The 21,709-nt window shown below is 37.6% G+C and overlaps 1 protein-coding gene across 1 annotated transcript; it reads left to right on the forward strand.

The window, feature by feature from the left end:
* Positions 1 to 6: 6 nt before the first annotated feature.
* Positions 7 to 20,477, forward strand: ACP1 (acid phosphatase 1). Its single transcript, XM_085056735.1, has 6 exons — positions 7 to 164; positions 11,179 to 11,252; positions 11,356 to 11,469; positions 16,019 to 16,080; positions 18,304 to 18,409; positions 19,339 to 20,477. The coding sequence occupies exons 1-6, from the start codon at positions 122 to 124 to the stop codon at positions 19,414 to 19,416; spliced, it is 477 nt and encodes a 158-aa protein (XP_084912861.1). The 5' UTR covers positions 7 to 121; the 3' UTR covers positions 19,417 to 20,477.
* The last annotated feature ends 1,232 nt before the right edge of the window (positions 20,478 to 21,709 follow it).

Below are 21,709 nucleotides of genomic sequence, written 5' to 3' on the forward strand. Positions count from 1 at the left end.
CGCGTTCCGACCGCGCTCCCTTTTAACCTCAAAACAGGCAAATGCCCTGGCCGCCTATAACAGCCGGTGCCGCAAAGCGAGGCGTGGGCGGTGCGACAGTTGCGAGGTCCTCCCGGCGAAGATGGCGGCGGGCGAGGGGAAGTCGGTGCTGTTCGTGTGTCTGGGTGAGCGGGCGAGGGACGGCGGGGCTGCTCCGCCGCCGCTGCGCTGCTCCGCCCGCCGCTGCTCCCGCTCTGCGCCCGCCGCTCTCGGCCCGGGGCACCGGCGGGATGGGGTGCGAGCGCGGTGAGGCGAGGCTGGGAGCGGGGAAGTGCGGCAGGCCCGGCGCGGTGCCGCAGGCGTCTCGACCTCGGGCGGCTCCGTGGGTTTCCCTTCTCGGGGAGGGCCGGAGTAGTACCCAGGAAGGGAGGCAGAAAGCGGAATGCACCCGTGCCCTTTTTGCGATAGGAATAATGGGGAAGAGTTTAGCTTTGAGGGTGGCATATGACAGGAACAGGCTGGCCGGGGAGGTCGTGGAGTCTCGCTGGCTAGAGACATTCCAAACCTACCTGGACGCGTTCCTGTGTAACCTGCTCCAGGTGACCCTGCCTTGACAGGGGCATTGGACTAGATAATCTCCAGCGGTCCCTCACAATCCTAATAGTTCTGTGTTTCTACGAAATCAATAGGAAATAGTGAAGGAAATAAGATCGAATGTTGACAAACATGAAGGTTGTGTGTGGGGAAGAGCAACACCTAAAATGCATAAGCCAGCTCTGATTTAAGGCTGCTGCTTGGGGGCAGCACGGAGAGGTCGCTGTGGACATCTTTCTGAGATGGGCTGTGCAGCACTTAGCTTCTGGAAGAGTGCAATGGGAACGGGGGGCCTGCCTGCAGGTTTGCTGTTGGGAGCACCTGATGTGGGAAAGGGAGAGAAAACCACAAGAATCACTGAAGTTAGTGTAACAGTCACTGTGAAAAGAGAGAAAGAAGGTTAGGACTTTTAAGTAAGGAAGAGAACTTGGTAGAGCCTGATCCATCATGATCTAATAATGAAATCTTGATCTGTTATGAAAATTAGTGAAAAGAATAAGACTTTTTTGAAAGGCTACCAAAATGAAGAAATAGAAAACGTCCTTTCACTGATATTCTGTATAAGTTGTAAATCTTGTCATGCAAAGTCATAGAAAACAGAAGTGTAAATGGGGTCAGAAATCACCTGAATGTTTTCTGAAGCTTAGGACAATCGATTACTGGTAAATAAGATAATCACAACCAATAAATAGCCAACTTGTCTACATAGATTACAGAACCATGCCCCATTTTGTACATTCTTTCTCTAAACTTCAGCTTTCTTCAGGGGATAACAAGCTGGATGGCTCTCTGCTCTGATCCGGGAGAGCTGTTAACATTATCTGCAGAGCTGTTAACATTACCTGCTTCCTAGCCCACAGAATCTTACCCATGTGCTATGAATCCCTGGCATTCTGCCAGGTGTGTTGCAAAACCAATTAGTTAATGTTTGGGCTTTTCACTATCTGCTTTTTTTTTTTTTTTTTTTTTTGTAATATGAGATTTGCAGATTCATTGAATAGTAAAACGAGAGTTTAGTTTTGTGAAATATGTTCTGATGTTTACCTTAAAATAAAATCAACCCCTAATAATAATCCAGGGAAAATATCCTTTAGTAAGGGATTATCAGTTGCTGTGTGTTTGGAAGCTAGTGGTTTTTACAAATGTTTTTGTGTAAAACCATCTTAATTAATATGAATCCTCCTTCCCAAACATGATGTTCTAAAGACAGTGGTGATCACCGTCCTCATGTGCTGAAGGGTCAGCCTGTGGGGAAGAAGCCTGGCCTGGATGAACAGGGTGCTCTGACTGGAAATGAAGGAAGAAAGGAGAGATTGTGACCTTTGGAAGAAGAGGCAGGCAACTCAGAAGGACAACAGGATGTCATGAGGTTATGCAGGGAGAAAAGTTAGAAGATCCAAAACCCAGCTAGAATTTGAAGTGGTTACTGCCACTTGAAAAGAAAAAAAACTCTATAAATACATCAGCAGCAAGAGGAGGGCTAAGTAGAATCTCCATCCTTTATTGGATGCAGGAGGAGACAGTGATAAAGGAGGAGAAAAAGGCTGAGGTATTTAATGCCTTCTTTTTCTCAGTCTTGAACAGTAGGACCAGTTGGTCTCTGTGTACCAGCCCCCTGAGCTGGAGAACAGATTGGCACACTTCCAACTAAGGTTGGAAAAGACTTCCAAGGTCATCAAGTCCAACCTTTGACCACACATCAATCTATTGGCTGAACCATAGCAGTAAGTGCCACATCTAGTTAGTTCTTGAGCACTTCAGGGACAGGGACTCTCTCACCCTGCTTTCAATTCTTAACCACCCTTTCAGTGAAAAAATTGCTCCTGATGTCCAATCTGAACCTCCCCTGCTGCAGCTTGAGTCCATTTCCTCTTCTGTTGTGAGTGGCCTGGGAAAAGAGACCAACTCCCACCTGTCTACAGTCTTCTTTCAGGTAGTTGTAGAGAGTGATAAGGTTCTCTGTGAGCCTTCTTTTCTCCAGGGTGAACAATCCCAGCTCTCTCAGCCGCTCCTCACAGGACTTGGGCTCCATACCCTTCACCAGCTCTGTTGCCCTTCTCTGTGCACACTCCAGCCTCTCAATGTCTTTCTTGTTGTGAGGTACCCAGAACTGAATGTAAGATTCAAGGTGTAGCCTCACCAGTGCCAAGTACAGGGGGACAATCACTGCTGTGGTCCTGCTGGCCACAGTGTTGCTGAAACAAGCCAGGGTGTCCCTGGCCGTCTTGGCCACCTAGGCATGTCAACCAGCACCTCCAGGTCCTTTTCTGCCAGGTTGCTTTCCAGCCATGTTTCCTGCACTGAGAGAGCTGCTGGGAGTGCTCACCGAGCCACTTTCAATCATTTACCATTGATCCTGGTCAGTTGGGGAGGTCCTGGTTGACTGAAGGCTGGCAAATGTGACAGTCATGTACAAGAAGGTTTGAAAGAACAATCTGGGGAACTGCAGGTCTGTCAGCCTGATGTTGGTGCCAGGGAGGGTCATGGAGCAGATCATCATGAGTGCCATTATGTGGCACATACAGAACAACAAGGGCATTAGGCCCAGCCAGGATGGGTTTAGGAAGGGCAGGACTTACTTGAACAACCTGATCTTCTGTGACAAGGTGACCCACCTAGTGGAGGAGAGAGAGGCTGTGCATGTTGTCTACCTGGAGTTCACTATAGCCTTTAACAACATTTCCCACAGCAGTCTCCTGGAGAAACTGGCTACTTAGGGCTTGGATGGGTGCACTCTTCACTGGGTAAAAAACTGGATGTGTGGGCCCAAAATAGTGGTGAATGGAGTTAAATCCAGCTGGTAGCTGGTCATGAGTAGTGGTTCCCCATGGCTCAGTATTGGGATCAGTCTTGTTTAATGTCTTTGTCAATGATCTGGATGAGGAGATTGAGAACTACCACAGTCAGTTCACAGACAACGCCAAGTTGGGTGGGAGTGTTGCTCTGCTGGAGAGTAGAAAGGTTGTGCAGAGGGATCTGGGCAGGCTGGAGCAAATCCAACAGCATGAGATTCAACAAGACCAAGTGCTGAGTCCTGCCCTTGAATCACGACAACCCCATACAGTACTGCAGACTGAGGGCAGAGTGGCTGGAAAGCCCTGTGGGAAAGGGCCTGGGGGTGCTGGTTCACAGCAGCTGAACATGAGCCAGGGTGTGTCCAGGTGGCCAAGAAGGCCAATGGCATCCTGGCCTGGATCAGCAATAGTGTGGCCAGCAGGACCAGGGCAGTGATTGTCCCCCTGTACTCAGCACTGGTGAAACTGTATCTCAAGTGCTGTGTCCAGTTCTGAGCCCCTCAGTCAGAACAACGTGGAGGTGCTGGAGTGTGTCCAGAGGAGGGCAACAGAGCTGGTGAAGTGTCTGGAGCACAAGTGTGATGAGGAGTGACTGTGGGAGTTGGGGTTTTTTATCCTGGAGAAAGGGAGGTTGCGGGGAAACCTTACCACTCTTTATAATACATGAAATAAGTTAAAAGAGACAAGATGAGAGGGAACAGCCTCAAGTTCTCAAGTTGCACCAGGGAAGTTTTAAATTGGGTGTTAAGAAAAACTTCATTGCAGAAGGGTTGTCAAGCATTGGAAGGGGCTGCCCAGGGAAATGGTTGAGGCTCTATAGGTATTTAATAGACAAATAGACATGATGCTTAAGGACATGGGTTAGTGATGGACTTGGCAGTGCTGGGTTGACTGTTGGACTTGGTCTTTAGGATCTTTTCCAACTTAAACTATGCTATGATTTTGTGAAACAATTCATACAGGTGGGTTTCTAAGTCCACAACAGTGATGTGCACTATAACAAGGTTCTAATGCAGGAGCTCCCTATTAGTGTAACATAATAAAGTAGTTTTTATTAATTAGTTATTAAGCCTGAGGAAAGGTTGGACAAGTCAGTACCAATGTTAATGGGATGGATTTTTTTAATCAAATGTTGTACATAGCTTTTAAATTTCCTCTTCTGTGTTACTGGGTTATAAAAGAATTACCTTAATGGTATGTGGTGTGAAAAGCTAATTGATACGATAAGCACTTCTTTTTTTTCCGATGAGATATACACTCTTTTCAGTTAAATTTTGTACGCAGCTTGTTTCTTCTTCCTTTTTTACATTTGCTTGATTTTTTTTTTTTTTATTCTTCAAGAGTGATACTTTTTTCCTCCTAAATGTTATTAGGAGTGATAGCTGAGATTAGTGCTGAAAAGAGAACTAAACAGATTTCTAGAACTGCATTTAACTGTAGTGTTCTTTGCTGGTAATGCAGTACATTGATAGTGAAGTTTGCCACATCTAGTGAGAGTGGATCCCAGAAAGGGATTTTTCATCCTTCATGAAAAATTACATTTTCTTTCAACATTGTTTTGAAAGAAACTTATTACTGAAACATCTATTGACTGTGTTCTTTGTTTGTAATGAAATAAGCAGATACTCATTACACAACAAAATACAATCTAGTTAATGTGCCTAACTATGTTAGTGATAAGGGCTCCTCATCACTGAGAAATAATTGAAATACGCAGCAGCATATGTAATTACAGCATATGAAAAGGCACCAGAAAAGAATTTAAGCAAAGAAATAATTAAAAGTGGAGGTGAATCAAAACGCAGTTTGCTCATTTTACACTTACTTAGCTCACGTAATTAATAGTTGAGCTCCAGAAATGCGCTTAATATGATGCTGCGTTATATAAGTCAACCTCTTTCCCTCTGATGTCTTCACCACTGTAACATAAGCCAAATGGGCATCTTAGACCATGATCTCCTCCACAGATGAGGGAACAGTTGTAACATGAGTGTAAGATGAGTTGAGCAAAGTGGTTTTGGCTAAATCTTCAGAAGATTAATGCTTGTTGTGAATCACTGAGTGTGAGTATTATCACCAGAGATCTACACTGCATAAAATCTTTTCTGAAATGGCAACTAACTTAGTTGGTATGAGGACATTGACAGTTACAGAGAGATTTGAGTTTCTGGTTCAGTTGTCACAATCCATTATATGTCTTTATATATAGCCAAATACTAGGTTTCATAGGACAAAATGCTATTTATATAACTGCAGAATGGGAAAGCAATAGGTTGGGTGAGAAATGGACAAAGTCATGAAAAACAGATGCTGTGATGAATATTCTTGGCAAGTTGACAAAAAAATGTCTTCTTTTTAATAAAGAAGAGAATGTTAGATAAATGTAAGGAAAATTACCTTTCTTCCCTTCAGTATTGGTAATACAGCTGTAAGAATACAGTGTTTTATTTAATATGTGTTTCAAAATGATGCAGAAGTACTAGAGAGTTGAAAGCATGGTTATAAAAGTAATCTTGGAATTGAAAAACAAGATATGTGCTTAAAACATGTTAAGGGTCTGATTGTTGTGACTAGGTGCTTATGTATTGAAAACTTGTGTTTCCCTGATGAACCTTTAGGTTCATTAGAAAAGCATAATGTACCAGCAGTTGAGTAACTCAGGATAATTATTCTTGCTGCAAGGAAACTTTTCTGTGAGACATACACATGAACGTGAAGACCAGGGAATCTGAACTAAAATCAGTGCCTTGAATGGTTCCTTACAAAAGTAGTTGAATGTTGGGTGTGACAAGATGGAAAGAACTAGGACTTGTGAAGAAGTTCTGACAGGAATTTGAGTACAGAATGGAATAAAAGTGACCAGTCAGTTTTAAACACTTGCTTGTGAAGGGACCTGATGAATGAAGGAAATGGTGCTGGAAGGCATTATTCCAGTCACTCAGATGAAGTGATCATTCATGAAAAGATAAGTAGAATTAAAATCAGGTTTTTGCATGTGAGAAGATGAAAGCTACTAAAACTTCTGTTATTAACAGCTGATGGAAAAAGAAAGGGACAAGAGAAAAGCATTTGCTTGCATTTGGGGAAGGTCTGAAAGCATTAGGGAGCCAAATAAGAAACAACTAAGATACAAAAACTATTAAGAGAATAGATACTTGGATCAACATACTCAAGAGATGACCAATGGACCTGAGCATGAAATGGATGCAAGTTGTCTTTCCTGCGAGTAGAAGCAGAAATTCCCATTTCTGTCTGGGAATGGGTCAAATATTAGTGCAGACTGGAGTAAGAACTCAAAAAATTAAGTGTTGGCTTAGATCAGTGTTAGTGGAGGCCTTGTGCTTAGAAAATGAGTGAGAAAACATGACTGTTTAAAAATTATTGACAAATGGTTGCAATACAGATTCTGTGATTGAAATCTCTTGTCCTTGAATCATCGTATTCAGAGATGTCTGTGGGATTAATTTCAGTGGGTCGACTGGGTACCTGCGGCATTAGTGTTCTATGATTGAAAATGCCACTGCAACTTAAAGAACTTGAAATGCAAAAAAAGGAAGGGAGAAGATGGAGATTGTAAGAACTTGAACACTGATACCTTCTAAATAAAGCCATGATCAGATAAATTGGAAATACAACAAAGAAGAAAGGAACAACAGAAGAGGATAGGTAGTGAAGATAAGGTGTAGATAGCATTTAAGGAAAATATGGTTCAAGTCCAAGGAGGAAGGTAATTGCCCTATGATTCTTGTGAAATTTCCCCTTTCACTCTCCAAATGTGTCTGTCAATCCATAGCTTAGGAAATACTTACATCTGTGAGGAACCTCAGCAAAGCCTGGAAAGACCAATGTGGGATGTAAAACTGGATATGAAATGGATAGAATTTAGTGAGAAAAGTGACTGGAAAACAAGGATTAGGTTTGCATATGTCAGTGGAATAAGATAGGGCATTATATCAATCTTGAGATGAACGATAACAGTTGCAAGGAGTAGCATAGGTAAAAGTTGATTAGGATGAAAATAATATTGCAGAATATGTGGGGAAAAGAGCCTCTGTTAAGTCAGTTCTGTGATTCTGTCCATAGTTCCCAAGAATAGATCTGAATGATGATTGCAGTTCCCTAACAGTGTTAATACCTCTGGTAATATCTGGGATGTGTCATCAGAGAACACATTAATTTTTAAGTCACAAACTGGGTTAAGTGTTTGTTTTAAAAATGATACAACTGTAGTTTCTAGTTACTGCTAGAAGTGGTAGTTAATATGTTTAATTAAGGATGATCATGGTGCTGTTCATTGTAGTATTTGATATTATATCATTAAAGATTATATTTATGGCATTTATTTTAAGAAGTGAGCAAGCTATAGAAGAGTGAAAATTTAAAACAAGTTCAATCCATATAAAGCAGAAGGTTAAACAAATGGAAAAAGCATTGAGGGATTTATTTCAAAAGCACCATTTTGAAATTCTGGAAGCTAGCTAGTGTTTTACTAGGACCAGCAGTATTAATCATTGTTTTTTGCTGAAATGTTGAGTGTAGTAATGAAAGTTACTGTTCATGCACAGTTGTGTGGGGTCATTTATACAGAGAAAAAATTTTGTACAGAGAAAAGATTTTGTACAGGAAGAAATGGATGGCCTCAACAGCTGGTGTAATGGAAGCAGAAAAGACTTAAAGATCACCTATTTGAAGCAACAGAAAGAGGAAATGGACAAATGAAAAGTAAGGGATTATAATAATAAATTTGATACCCCGTGAATGAGTCAAATATGAGTATAGAAATTCTGAGGTTATTTTCAAAATAACTAACTACTTACTTCTGACTTTTTTTTTTAAATCTAAAAAACAAATTGGAACAAATTTTTCCTGTAGTGTAGTCTGTGATTTTATTTGTCAGTACTTAAGAAAAGTAAATTCAAATTAGAAAGTGCGGAGCTGACTTAACTGGAGTGATTAGATAAGGTCAGTTAATTTCATGAGGAGACTGAGAGCTTGGTTTGTTTACTTTGGCACAGCTATGCTTGCAAGGGTTCTGTATCTGCTGAAGGAAGGACAGAGACTGATGTTAACCAAGATCTGATGAGCGCAGACTTCCAGGAATAAATACTAAGTTGAAACTGGAAGGTCTTATGCTACCACAGGAAATTAGTGTCTGGAGTAGCTTTTTAAGATAGGTGATGCTTTTTAAAATGGAGCTTGGTGTGTTTGTAAAAGGAGTGATGCTATATAGGCTTGCAATATGAAAGGATTGGGTTCATTGATATGAAGGTTATTTTCTGTCTTGTGCTGTGTGTTTTGAAATTGTATTGTTTAATGCTTAACTTGCTTACTCAAAAGTGAGATTTTTTACTTTATTACCATATTTTAAACGTTTTCATAATTAATAGTACTGACCTGTTTTCTCACTTAACCACATAAGGAACGCCAAAATTTTCCTGCTTTGTATTTCTTCCAAGACCAATTTAATTTCTGTCATGAAATAAACTAATTCAAACAATGGAATTAGTATGTTTTCTCCTGGAAGATCTACTGATGTCAGAATTCTCTGTTTCAGCAAGGTCAGTTTTTCAGTGGTTAACCTGTTCCTTTTGCCATTTAGTGATTTGATGTTCTCAAAATCTTTGACAGTCAATTTACGTTGCTTCAGTCCTTCACTTCCTTCCCTCTTTGTGATTTTTATAGTTGACCTGAATGTGACAGCAAGTTATTAAATGCCCAGGTCACAGCAGCTTCTCTCTATTTAGTAATGAAGTGTCTACCTTGGTGTTTTGTTTGAAAATATAGGCATGAAAATGAGATTGTTTAATGTGAAAATTTCTTTCTGCTGGTGGAAATTTAACTTTGTTCATGGGCATTTATTTCTTTTTACTGTTTGAGATATGGAAAGAATTTAATGAGTGGTAGGAGAGTGATTTATTTAAGGGTACAGAGATGAGTTTTGCCATTTCTGGTATTTTATACTTACCTGCTCAAAAGTCAGAGATGAGCAAAGTTACACATTTTGTTTGATGGAATGTGAAGATTTGTGCATATGAGTAACTGCCATCTGGGTGACGTATCAAATACTGTAAATATCCATCTAATTACCGAAAATTTTGGAAGGATGAAAAAGAAAGAGTTAAAGTAATAGTTGAAGGGTAATAATAAAGGGTTTTTCTTTTTGTTGAGATGCTTCATTCTTTCTCAAAGAATATGAATTCTGCATGTGTTTTTAAGAGGTCTACCATAGATTGTTAACTTAGTTACAGTTTCAGAACAAATTTGCTGTAGATACATTATTTTTAGTTTTTAATGGGGCTGTAATGCATTGTTGAAATAGGTTTTTTGAAAATAAGGTCAGATCAAGTGACTAGTGCAGTTGGAGGGGAAAACTGATGATGTATTTGTGTAATACCTTAACTGTTTCTTGGCTGATTGACAGCACTTCAACTTTGCCGTGTGCTGGGTTTTGTTTGTAATCCTCCTCATTTTGGATGAAAAAGTCTGGATTGTTTTTTCCTGTGATGTTTTAGAGCTTGTGTAATTTAATTCATTTGGGGGAGGGGTGGTGGGTTGGAATTGATTTCTGGATGCAGCTCTTGGTAAAGGCTCAGTTTGACCTGTAGCGACTTCAGCGATTAAGAGCATTTTTACTGCAGGTTGTTCAGCCATTCCACTACATTTTCACAATGGTGATGGCTGTGTTTTGGAGTTGTCCAAAAGTTTTTGCTCACAGGTAGGTAGTAATATAAATACTTCAGGCAAATATTCAAGATTCTTCGTGCATTACTTGAAGGTGGTATTAGTTGAAATTTGGCAGTGTGTAGGAAGATTAGAAGATAAAAATTATATTCTGCCATTTAAATTCTGTAGTTTTGTCTTGTCTTCCATGATCACATACCATTTATGAAGAAGAGAGTGATGTGCTTACACATAATTCCTCCTATTTAATAGGTTATATGTTACAATAGTTTGCATTTCAAGAGACAGTTGGATAATATAGAATTATTTGGATCATCAGCTAGATCATCTCATCCAGTTCCAACCACCTGCCTATCATAAGTAGGACCACCTTCCACTACACCAGGTTGCTCAAAGCCCTCTCTCTCCTGCCTGGCCTCGAACACTTCCAGGGATGGAACACCACAGTTTCTCTGGGTGACCTGTTCCAATGTCTCACCATCCTCACTGTAAAAAAAAAAATAATTCTGGTTTATGTCCAATACAAGTCTTCTTCATTTCTGTTTAAAACCATTATCCCTTGTCCCGTCACTACAGTCCCCTCTACATATAGAAAGGTTGCAAGATTTGATCTCCCTAGTCCTTCTCTTTTTCAGACTGCACAACATCAGCTCTCACTCAGAGATGCTTAGCCCTCTGATCATCTTTGTGGCCCTCCTTTGGACCCACCCCAACAGTTCCATGTCTTGTGCTGGGTGCCTTAGAAATCAGTACACTAGCCAGGTGGGGTCTCATGAGAACTGAGTAGAGAGGCAGAATCCCCTCCCTCAACCTGCTGGCCATGCTGCCTTTGATACAGCCAAGGATATGATTGGCCTTCTGGGCTGCAGGTGCTTACTGCTGGCTCATATCCAGCTTTTCATCCACTGGTGTCCCCAGTCCACCAGGCTCCTCTCAGTGCCACAGTCTGTACTGATATTGGAGATTGCCCCAGCCCAGATGAAGAACTCTGGGTTTTCACATACGCAATCCTCGTTCTATCTACATAAATAAAAAGCTTTATTCTAGTCTGGGGTAGTAAATTCCACACAATTATGGATTTTTTGTTTTCAATAGTCTGAAAATTCATTTTAATCTCCTGTTTCCATAGGAAACATCTGTCGCTCTCCAATAGCTGAAGCAGTTTTTAGAAAACTTGTAACTGATGAAAAGCTTGAACATAAGGTAAGCTATTTATTTCAGTTCCAAGACATAACTGTCTCTTAGCCAGTTAGAAATATAAGTAGTGAGGAAAAAAACATAAAAATATAAATTTGTTTTTCTGTAGTGGAGGATAGACAGTGCAGCGACATCTGCCTATGAAATAGGAAGCCCTCCTGACTATCGAGGACAGAATTGCATGAAGAAGCATGGCATTCCCATGAGTCATATTGCCAGGCAGGTACTGTACCTTAATTTTCTTTAAACCTGTGTATATATTTGTTTTGTTGTTACAGTGGAGGACAGACAGTGCCGCTGTTTCAGACTGGAACGTGGGGCGCTTCCCAGATTCAAGGGCTTTAAGCTGTCTAAGAAATCATGGCATTGAGACAGCACATAAAGCACGACAGGTAGAAGAGAGTATATTTTCTTTCTCATTCATACTCATGCCCTAACCATTGCAATCACAGAAGTCATTTGACCGATGCATGGTTAAGCATCAAGTAATAGATACTTCGTGCAGTTTTTTAAAGGACTCCAAAGTGGCCTAACTCTTCTAGTTAGGCTTAATCAGTTTTTTGTTAAGTTTCATTGGAAGTATAACTAGCAAGCATTGAACCGGTTTCTGCATTATAGAAAGTTCTTGCCTCCAAATGTTTAGTATTTTGAGCATTTTAAAAATACTTTTTAAAAATGTACTTAGTCTGGTAACCTGTGATGCATCCTTCAGCAAGGAATTATATATTTATTCAGCATGTCCAAAAAGAAGTAGAATACCTGTTCATCCGTCACAAAAGGCTTCTGTGCTTGTGTGAAGATCTTTTAAAAATACATGGAGTGCTAAATTAGAATGAAAGCACTCAAACCCAAGATCAGTAGCACAGTTGGTGGTAACTTAAGAGGACAACATATCCTTGAATCATCCTTAAGTCAAAAGCAGGTTTATCATTTAGTGAAATCCTCAAACTTTTACCTGAACTCATATCTGTTTTCATTAACAAAAGAACATGTATTTCCATACTGCATTCCAAAGAGATTGGAAGTAAATGTGTCTGCATTTATTTAAATCATTCAGACACTCAAATAAATGCACATAATTTACTTCAGTTAACTATTCTCTGGATATAAGATATTCCTTTAGGGCTTGACCTTTACTTAGTCTAAGTTTATGCCACTAGCTTTTGTATTGACAAAAAGATCAAGTAGTCTTGTTATTATCTTACATTTCTGTTCCCTTCAGAATTTTACTAGACCTCACTGAGGTAATATTTACTTTCTTGACTTTTCAAAGACTACATGCTTATTTTTTTGACTTTCAAAAATAAATTTTCTCAATTAGTCAGTTGCCCTCTACTGACCTCTCCTGATGTTAATCTCTCTTTGTACGATAAACGGAATTAAGCACAGCACCATTTCAGATTTTTCAATATTTTACTATTAGTATAATTACTAAAAAAAGTCTGTTGTAATCTTTTCCTGTTACAACCTCTTGATTTACTGTTTATCAATGCTTACAAACATCGTTATTTGTCAGTATACAAGCTAGATGGTACTGAAACTATTCAGTCAGTGTTTCAGTCATCACAGTAGTGTAACATGTTTGTCTTCTTAGAAAACACCTTGGAAACTTGAGAACTGTTTTGGGCATTCATAGAGTGGCTTATGAGCAGTTTAATTAAAGCAAAGGACCAAACCAAGTTGATCCTCTGTCTTGAAGCAAATTTTTGTATCCTCCTTTGGCAGAGAAGGGATGAGAACACTTCAGTGAAGACATTTGCTTATACATTCTGGCAAATGAAGAGATTTTTTAGTCAGAAGGCCCTAAAATATTACATGTACAGGGAGAGAAAATTAAAAGAATGAGACACTTAAAGGAAAGACTACCAGGATGAAAATTTGTCTAAATCATCCCACAGTTCATTTCAACAAAATAGTTGTTCATAGTTCAACAAAGTTAACAGTTCATTTTGTAAAGAAAATCTTCAAATCCCTGAACTACAGGTAACTGTTCATTTTGCACTGATGTCAAAACTATGTAACTCCAATTTTTTTTTCCCCAAACTTCTGTCAGATGGTCTCTGCTGATTCTCTGAACTGCAGACCTGATATGGTTTTGTAGTACTTCTGAAAAAAGAGTGGAATAGGACTTTTCAGAGTGGTCAGGTTAGTACAAGTGGAAGTGTATTTGTTTCTCTATTAGAAACAACCTCAAGGAGAGAAATTTGTGTGACACTTGTTTCAGAGCAGATTAAGGAAGATTTAATACAGAAGCTACAGAAATGGAGAGCAGGGATTTATCTTCTGTTGCCTTTGAAATACTGTCATAAGATAAGTACCTTGTACAATTATCCTCTTCAGTCCTGTGGAAAACTATTACCTACCCAGTGAAAGGCACCTTCTTTCATGTAATTTTTGCATAATTATGATAATCATGGATTTAAGCATTTTTTAAATTCAAAACTACAAGAATGGTTTATGTAAAGAGAATATTAAATTGATTGTGTCCTACCATCATATACAGTGATCTTTTAAGTTAAAAGTGAAGTATAAAAATAAATGTATATATTTATATATAAAATAAAGAGTTGTTAACAGTTGATGGTGGGTTGCTTTATGTTTATGTATGCACTGAAATTCTCTAAGCTCTTACTCTTCATGCACAAACCAGAGAGATTTTAATCAGTTTCACTTTTATTCATGCTGAGGCCAAAATTGATTTTGGTATGACTCATACCATGCATTTGCCTTAAATATGAAATTGAGATTAGCAGAAGGTTGTATTAAACACTGTTTCACAACTGGATAAATTTGAGGATTACTGCCTCTCTTTGGGTTTTAGGTAGAGAAAATGAGATTTCCCTTCTGTAAATAAAGGGAAATGTTTCACTAATAAAATAATAATGGTTATATGCATTTTTTTAATGTAAAGTTATTGTGGTCTGTGTAGTTTCATCCAAAGTTGACTACTTGAACTTTTCACTGCTCTTCTCGAAATGTATGTAAATTTTTCTGTCCTCAATTTCATCCCCCAAAGTACTAGTTTTCATAGTTTTGAGGAGTACCATGAGTTCACAAGAGTTTGGTCAATTAAAGCTTTTTTTAGCTGACACCATGTTCGTGTTAAGGTTTAAGAACACAAGCCAAATGGAAACCTTGGTTTCAGGGCTGCAACTAAAAACATTTGCAACTGTGTTAGTGCTTCACATAGGGCAATAACTCTCACATTGTCAAGTGTTCCTAGTTTATTCTTACATTTGTCTGTACAACAAAGAGATCTGTGCCCTCATATTTTCACAGGGGCCAGTGTTTAGTCATATAGAGCAATCAGAAGCAGCTTGTAGAGGTTCTGATTAGATTTGCCAGGAAAACAGAGCTATTTCCACTGCAAAAATATTTTCATAGGTCAAAGGCACTGCATGAATACAGCAAATATTTTTACAGTGAAAATAAACAAGTCTGCGTTAGTTTTCACCCTTAACCCTTCCTTTTCACATGCACTCATGACACACCTCACCCCTTCAATTCTCTTTGTGTGTAATTTTTTATTTATGGCTTTATTTTGATGATAATTTCTGTCTTTTCTTACTGATTAAGCTTCCATAATAGGCAGTGTCTAGTTGATATATGCACAAAAAAATAGTGGCTGTTTTGCCATCTAAACTTTTTTTTTAATACAGAAATAAGTTTTACAAGTCAAAACACTTACAGGATAATGTGGTTTGCCTTTCTGTCTGTCCACTTGCTTATTGAACTTCTCTAGACCTTCCTTTGAAGAGATGCCTGCCAGAGAATCTGCTCTGAACAAACTTTCCAAGTTTCTTGGTTATGATGCTTCATATAGGACTATGCATGAAATGCAGTCTTAATATGAACTCTAATATTAGAGATTTTATTCCATTTCTTCATCCTCATTATGGACACCTGGTTCAGAATCTTATACCAGCATTGTGGCATAGTCTAGGAGGATTTTACCCTGAGCTAGTGCTTTAATGTAAACTGAAATAAAATGACACTGGCAAATATCTGCAGTCATCCTTATAACAGCACAGATGACATTAGTATTTAAGTCAGTGGTTGATCTGCTATATTTGCCTACATGACTGTGAACTCAGATCTCTGAATTTAATTGATATGCATGTTTCGGTGTCAGTAAATAACAGGAAAGAAAAAGAACACATCATAGGATGGTAGGAAGATGTACAATAGATCCCAGATTTTTTCACATCGTACTACAAATTCTGTGAATTTACATGGTCTAAAATATTGTGGATGCATTTGTTTTTAAGAGATTGTAACTCATACCATCGTACTTCAGCTTTTAGTTTCACTTGGTATCTTTTTCTGTGCAGTGGCAAATTTCTAGATCAGAAGTATTGGAACTGATTCCAGGTTACCTACATTTTTGTTGTCCTATCAAGAAAGTAATTTTTCTGTTTTATTTTTAACCATTTTTATTGTATATTTCCATGATTCGAAATTACTGTAGTTTTAGTAGTTGAAAAGTACTAGAAATGTTGCTTGTAATGATGTTTTAAGTTGATGCATGAATTAAAAAAAAAAAATGTAAATAGCTGACTTTTTTTTTGTAGAATACCTGCAGAAATGGGTAAATAATCATGATAGAGTATATTCTAAATGTCACAAGTTATTGTAAAATTTGATGAAGGTGCCGTTTTATTCTTCCACCTGTGTCTTTTTTAATAAATCAGAGCTACAGAATTTGAAAATTTTCCCCCTTTTTTATTAATCAAATGCAGTTTTTAGACTAAAGCACCTATTTTTACTTCTAGATTACTAAAGAGGATTTCCAGACCTTTGATCATATACTTTGTATGGATGAGAGCAATCTAAGGTAATGTATAAAGAAATGGAACAAATTCATATGGATTGCTTGTAGTGATGTCTCATAAGTCACTTTGAAGACAGATGTCACATTTTACTGCTTAGCTTGTGTTGGGGGTTTTTGTGGTTTTTTTTGTTTTTCTTTTTACATGTATGTGAATGATGAGCTAATGGATGGATTCTTCACTTCTAATAAGTTTAATGAGCCAGAACTCAATGGTTTATTTCTGTGATACATGCCTCTCAAGGATTAAAGACATGGAAATTTAGTTACTTTGTGCAGTATACAGCTGATGCCTGTGTAATTAAGAATGAGGATGTACTTACTATCTTGATTGAAGTGATCTGTTTTTCTAATTGCATGCCAGCTAAAAGACAAACCGTGGGAACTTTTAAGGGATTAAATATGGTGTGGATTTTTTAACTTTTTTTTAATAGAAATAGAGGGAGCTCTGAAATAAGCAAGGTTGTTAGCTTGGAGAAGTCTTGTTTTATTGTTAGCTATGCTCTAGTTAAGTGTACTTTAGAAAGATATGGTGAAGTAGCTGCCTAGTGTAAAAATGTAGATATCACTAGCAAAATTTTTACTTAGTTACATATATATTGAGGATTAAGGAGCTGAATTTTAATAAACTCCAAATGTGTCAAAGTGTTTGTAAGGGCTGTTGTAAAGTTAGTTTAAAAAGGCCCAAACCACAACAACAAAACGCAAATAAAGACCCTATTAGTAGCACATAAAGACTTCTAGAAGCAGCAGTACTTAACTGAAATAAGTATGATTTTGCTGAATTTTCTAGAACATCTTGAATAAGCTCTCTTCCACAGTCTTCATGAATGAGGTGTATATAACACTTGACTTGATTGCAGCATCTCAGGCAATGACGTGACAAGGCTTACTTCTATTTTCACTTGAATTCTTAAACAGAAATTTGAATTAACAATTTATATGTTATGAGCTGTAGAGCAGAAGAAACTGCTAGGAACTGCAACAGGGATATTGCTACTGCTATGCTTAAGTTTCACCTTTAAATTGCACTGAGTTCAACCATTTTGCATAGCAATGCCTATTAGTGGCACTAGGATTCCAGGTGTTGATGGAATGCCTGTAATATCAGAAAAGGAAGATTTGGGACATGTCCTTTCTTAAGTAGCAGAGCTATCTGGCCTTCACCTGTTCACTAAGTGGTATGCCAAAAGCCTTTAAGAAGATGGTCTGACATTTGTTTAATAATAAAAGTCTAGAGAATTTATTGAAAAATCTGTAAATTCAAGCAATAACTTGATAAAGGAGCTCTGATTTTTCTTCAATCAAAACCAGTATTGTGGTCTCACTGCTAATTCTGAACTATCTGAAATTAATTTCTTAATCAGAATTAATAAATAGAATTTAATTTCTCAAAACTGATATGGTTATGACTAAGTGTTCACAGGGGGTTTCTTTGCCTTTTCTAATGGTGAGTAAGTAAAACGATGATCTGGTATGGAGATGTGTAATATTAAAATAATTTAGTATGTTCTGGGAGTTCATTGTGAAAATTATAGTACTGAGCTGACTTTAATCTGAAGATGATGTGAGGTGCATTTTAAATGCCTTTGGGATAATAGATGACCATTTTTAAGCAGATAGGGAAAATGCCATCTCAAAACCAGAATGTTTTGCCAATGAGAGGCAATGTAGAAGGAAGAGAATGTGACAACTGAGGAAATGTTGCAGTATATCAAAAGAAAAACAGGTGTAGCTCACTGATTTACCATTCTCTGTTAACTGAATGTGGTAGGATTTCACATTAGAAAGAGGTAATATTGAGAGAACTTGTAACATACCAATCTAAAACACTGGCTTTGAGCACATGGGAGCATCTTACATGTACTTCTCAGGAAATACCTGGATAATTTCCATTATTTTTTGTTCAATAGAAGCTAAGGGTGGGTATTAAAATACTAATGATTGATTTGAGGAAGAACTTTATGAACTTAGTGTTACAGAGTTTTTTTAATCTATAGGTTAAGTGTCTGAATGCTTGTTTATGCTCTGCATTGTCCTCCAAACTCTGTTAAACAAGACCCCAAATAGCAAGAAAAACAAAAATAAGCAGCAGCATAGAGTCCACAGGATTGACTGAGTCCAGACACGTTATTTTCCTGTGTTGTCTAGAAATGGTCATGAGCATCTTGTGTTGGTGCCAAAATTCCGAGGGGAAATTCAGGGGAATTTTTATTTTCTCTTTTACAGAGATTTGAACAGGAAAAGCAACCAAGTTAAAGACTGCAAGGCCAAAATTGAGCTACTTGGAACTTATGATCCACAGAAACAGCTTATCATTGAAGATCCGTACTATGTATGTGTAAGAAATTCTTTGGGTGGCTTGATTAAAAATTGTGTGTGTGTAGTATATAATCTTTCCAGATCCCACAGTTGGCATGTGATACGTAATTTGATATATCATCACTTTATACAAAGCAAAGTGTAAATTTTTTTTTAATGACTTAAGAAAACTATAAATTACTGGGACAGGAAAGGAGAACATTATTATGCTTATAACAATTATTTAAATTTAATGTAATTATTATTTAATAATTTAAATAAATTATTAAATTTAAGTACTCTATTTTCAGTATTGGGTGATGCCTTGTTTGATCAGCCTCCTTGCAAAGAGGTTGTGATCAGGAAAGATAGAGACCAAGACGTGACTCAGGTGGTCAAAAAAGTTCGATAGTACCAGGCAAGAGCAAACAATTAGACTAAAATTCTTCAGTTTATGAAACAGAAGTGGGTGAAGATGCAGTAGAGTTCTATAAAATGTTGATATAATGGGAAAAGCTGAATAAGGAATTGCTATTCATTACCCAGGAAGTAGAGAATATCGAATGGTATTAGTGGAAAGCAGGTTCAAAACAAAAAGAGGTTTGTTTTGGGTTTATTTTCTTTTCCACACAGTGCTTCATTAAACTGTGAAACTCAATATGACAGGTGAGTGTGAACATAAAAAAGGAAAATACTTAAAAGGCTCAAAAGAGATTGGAAGAAATAAGTGAAGGAAAGTCATACAGGACCGGTGAATATAAAGTCACAGTGTTTGTGGAAATTCCCGAGTTCAAATTAGAGAGAAATATGCAAAAGCTATCACCAAGTATTTGCACTGGTTTTTTTTCCTAATGTCTGTTGTTTGATATTACTGACAGTGGAGAGACAAGTCTGCAATTATTATTATTTTCTCTTTAACCAGTATTGTTATTCTTACCATCTTTTTCCTCTCTTCTTTTCTAGGGAAACGAAAAGGACTTTGAAACTGTTTATGAGCAGTGTCTTAGATGCTGTAAAGCATTTTTGGAGAAGTCTCATTAATGTTTCATCATATAATTTCTAAAAGAAAGTAATTAGCTTCTCCTAAAATATGTAAAATTTCCTTGGTTGATGTATTTAAATTGTAAAATTATGCCTCCACATTCAATACTTATTCAGTTTAATTTTTGTATTTTAGCTGTTCTGAAATCCAATGAAAAAATATAGAACAGTTTTAATTGGATTACATGATCAGCCATTTTGTCACACATCAATGTAGTAATAAAGCATATAATTCAGGATAAATTTATCTGTAAACTCTTCCAGTGCTTTCTCACAAGCACTGCAAAAGTAACACCTTGCTTTTTTATATGCTGTGCTAACTGAACTGAGGTCTTGTCATTGTGTCCTCAGTGAGTTAATTTCAATCAACTTTCAATGGTAGTCTGTGAGATAATCATTGATGTGTAACCTAGGTGTGTCATCCCAGTATCATTAGGCAGCCTTTGGATGGAAGCTGTTTCAAATAGAGCCTGCTAGACTAAAAGATCTGCTGTCTGATAGAACTAAGTAAGTCTTCCTTTGGTCTTCTGGTCAGTTCCTAGCACACTGACACAAGCACATGTAACATAACATTTACTTTGAGGAGAAGACATACCAGCCTAAAAACTGAAATGTGAAATCACATTTTGTATCTCACAGTAGTAAAACACTCAAGTCCATGCAATATAAAAGATAAGAAATTTGCTGTTATCCCAGATCCTATATGATGGTCAGATAGTATACCCAGGTTTACTCAGGACAATGTACAGCCTGTCAAAAGTGTTCTTTGAGAGTACAGTTCAATGTAAAAACAGTCCATCTGTAATGCAATACTAAGTTAGCAGAAGGCCAGTAAGTAGAGTTCTGCTCTTGGACAAAATTTGAATGCTTTGTAAAAGTCTATGCCTGCTTGTCTGAACATCACCTTTTCTGTCTGCCTTAGACACGTAAATGTGCTGAGATCAGTAATGTAAGTGATACCATGATGATTTTCTTGTCTTGAATATTATCAGCATTGGTATGAACTAGCATTACCATATTATCTATAAAACTGGATCTATAAAATTTGGTTTCTTACTTTAGCCTTGTTTTTGTCTCTTTCTGCCTTCTGAACTTGTAGTTTCTGTACTTGTCATCTGCTCAACCTTCTGGGAGAGAGATGGATTTCAATAGAAGATCCTGTTATTCTTTGGGAGGTTGGAATCCTGGTGTCACTCTGTGTGCATTGCTTCACAGTGGGGATTAAGTTTCTTGGAACTTTTGCTGTAGAATAGATGTGTTTGTGTTAGTGAGGTTACTGCTTTGTGCTAAAATTTCAATCAGACATAAAACTTTGGAGTCTGCTTACAAAAGGCAGGTGGTAGAGGGAATACTTAAATACAGAAATCAGAATCTTTGTGCATTATTGCATTACCATCAGTTTTGACTTCTGAAAAACAGTCTAGGAATTTGCAAGGTAATAGCTGCTTCACTTCTCAGGCACAAAGTAATACGCTATTTCAGATCCGATTAAGTACTGACTCTAGAAAAATTATTTTCCATTTCAAAGTAAATGGGGGAAAGTGATGGGCAATTAGGGACAAAACATTCTAAATATGGTTTGATGCACTAACCTCAAAGGTGGAAGTATTTAGGCATAATCTTATGTTATTCCCTGCCAGAATGACCATTGCAAATATTCCAGTGAAAGTAAAATAACTCAAAAGATTTTGAGAACATGGTGGTTTGTGCTGCTTTCACATTCATGGCTGTGTAGGAATTCAGCCTATAGTTTCCTGTGTATTAAAGCTAAGATTGAAAGGTTTTAAATCTTTATCTTTGAGCTGCCAGGGTAACAAAGGAAATAAGAGGATATGGTTGTTTACCTTCACTAGCCTTAGGAATCTTCCTGTAAAGTGATACTAAGTCAAAGCTCTTTGTGTTAAATTCAGTTCAGATTTTAAAAGTTTAAGCCTTGAGACAGATTTTCAGCTTTTGTGATCTATTGACAATAGTGATCTATTGACTAAATAATTAACGATCTCTAGTAGGAGGAATAAGTTGATTGGTTTATTTTTATAATCAGTATGTTTTTTTCTGGAAGAGGGGAAGGAGATCACTATGGTGTTTTATACAAATTTGCAGAAGCCCAAAATACAGAACAGGGATTGCCCTTGGGAAGGTCAGTTGCACAGAACCATTATTTGGGTTTAAAGAGAAACAGTGAACACAGGATTAAGGCACAAATCATGTATCATACAGATGACTAAGAGCTCACACATCCAAAATACCTCTCATGAAAAATTTAATTTTAAATGAAAAAATACAGAACTGA

Source organism: Lichenostomus cassidix, chromosome 3 (genome assembly GCF_008360975.1).
Source record: "Lichenostomus cassidix isolate B80296 chromosome 3, HeHo_3.0, whole genome shotgun sequence".
Classification (NCBI taxonomy): Eukaryota; Metazoa; Chordata; class Aves; order Passeriformes; family Meliphagidae; genus Lichenostomus; species Lichenostomus cassidix.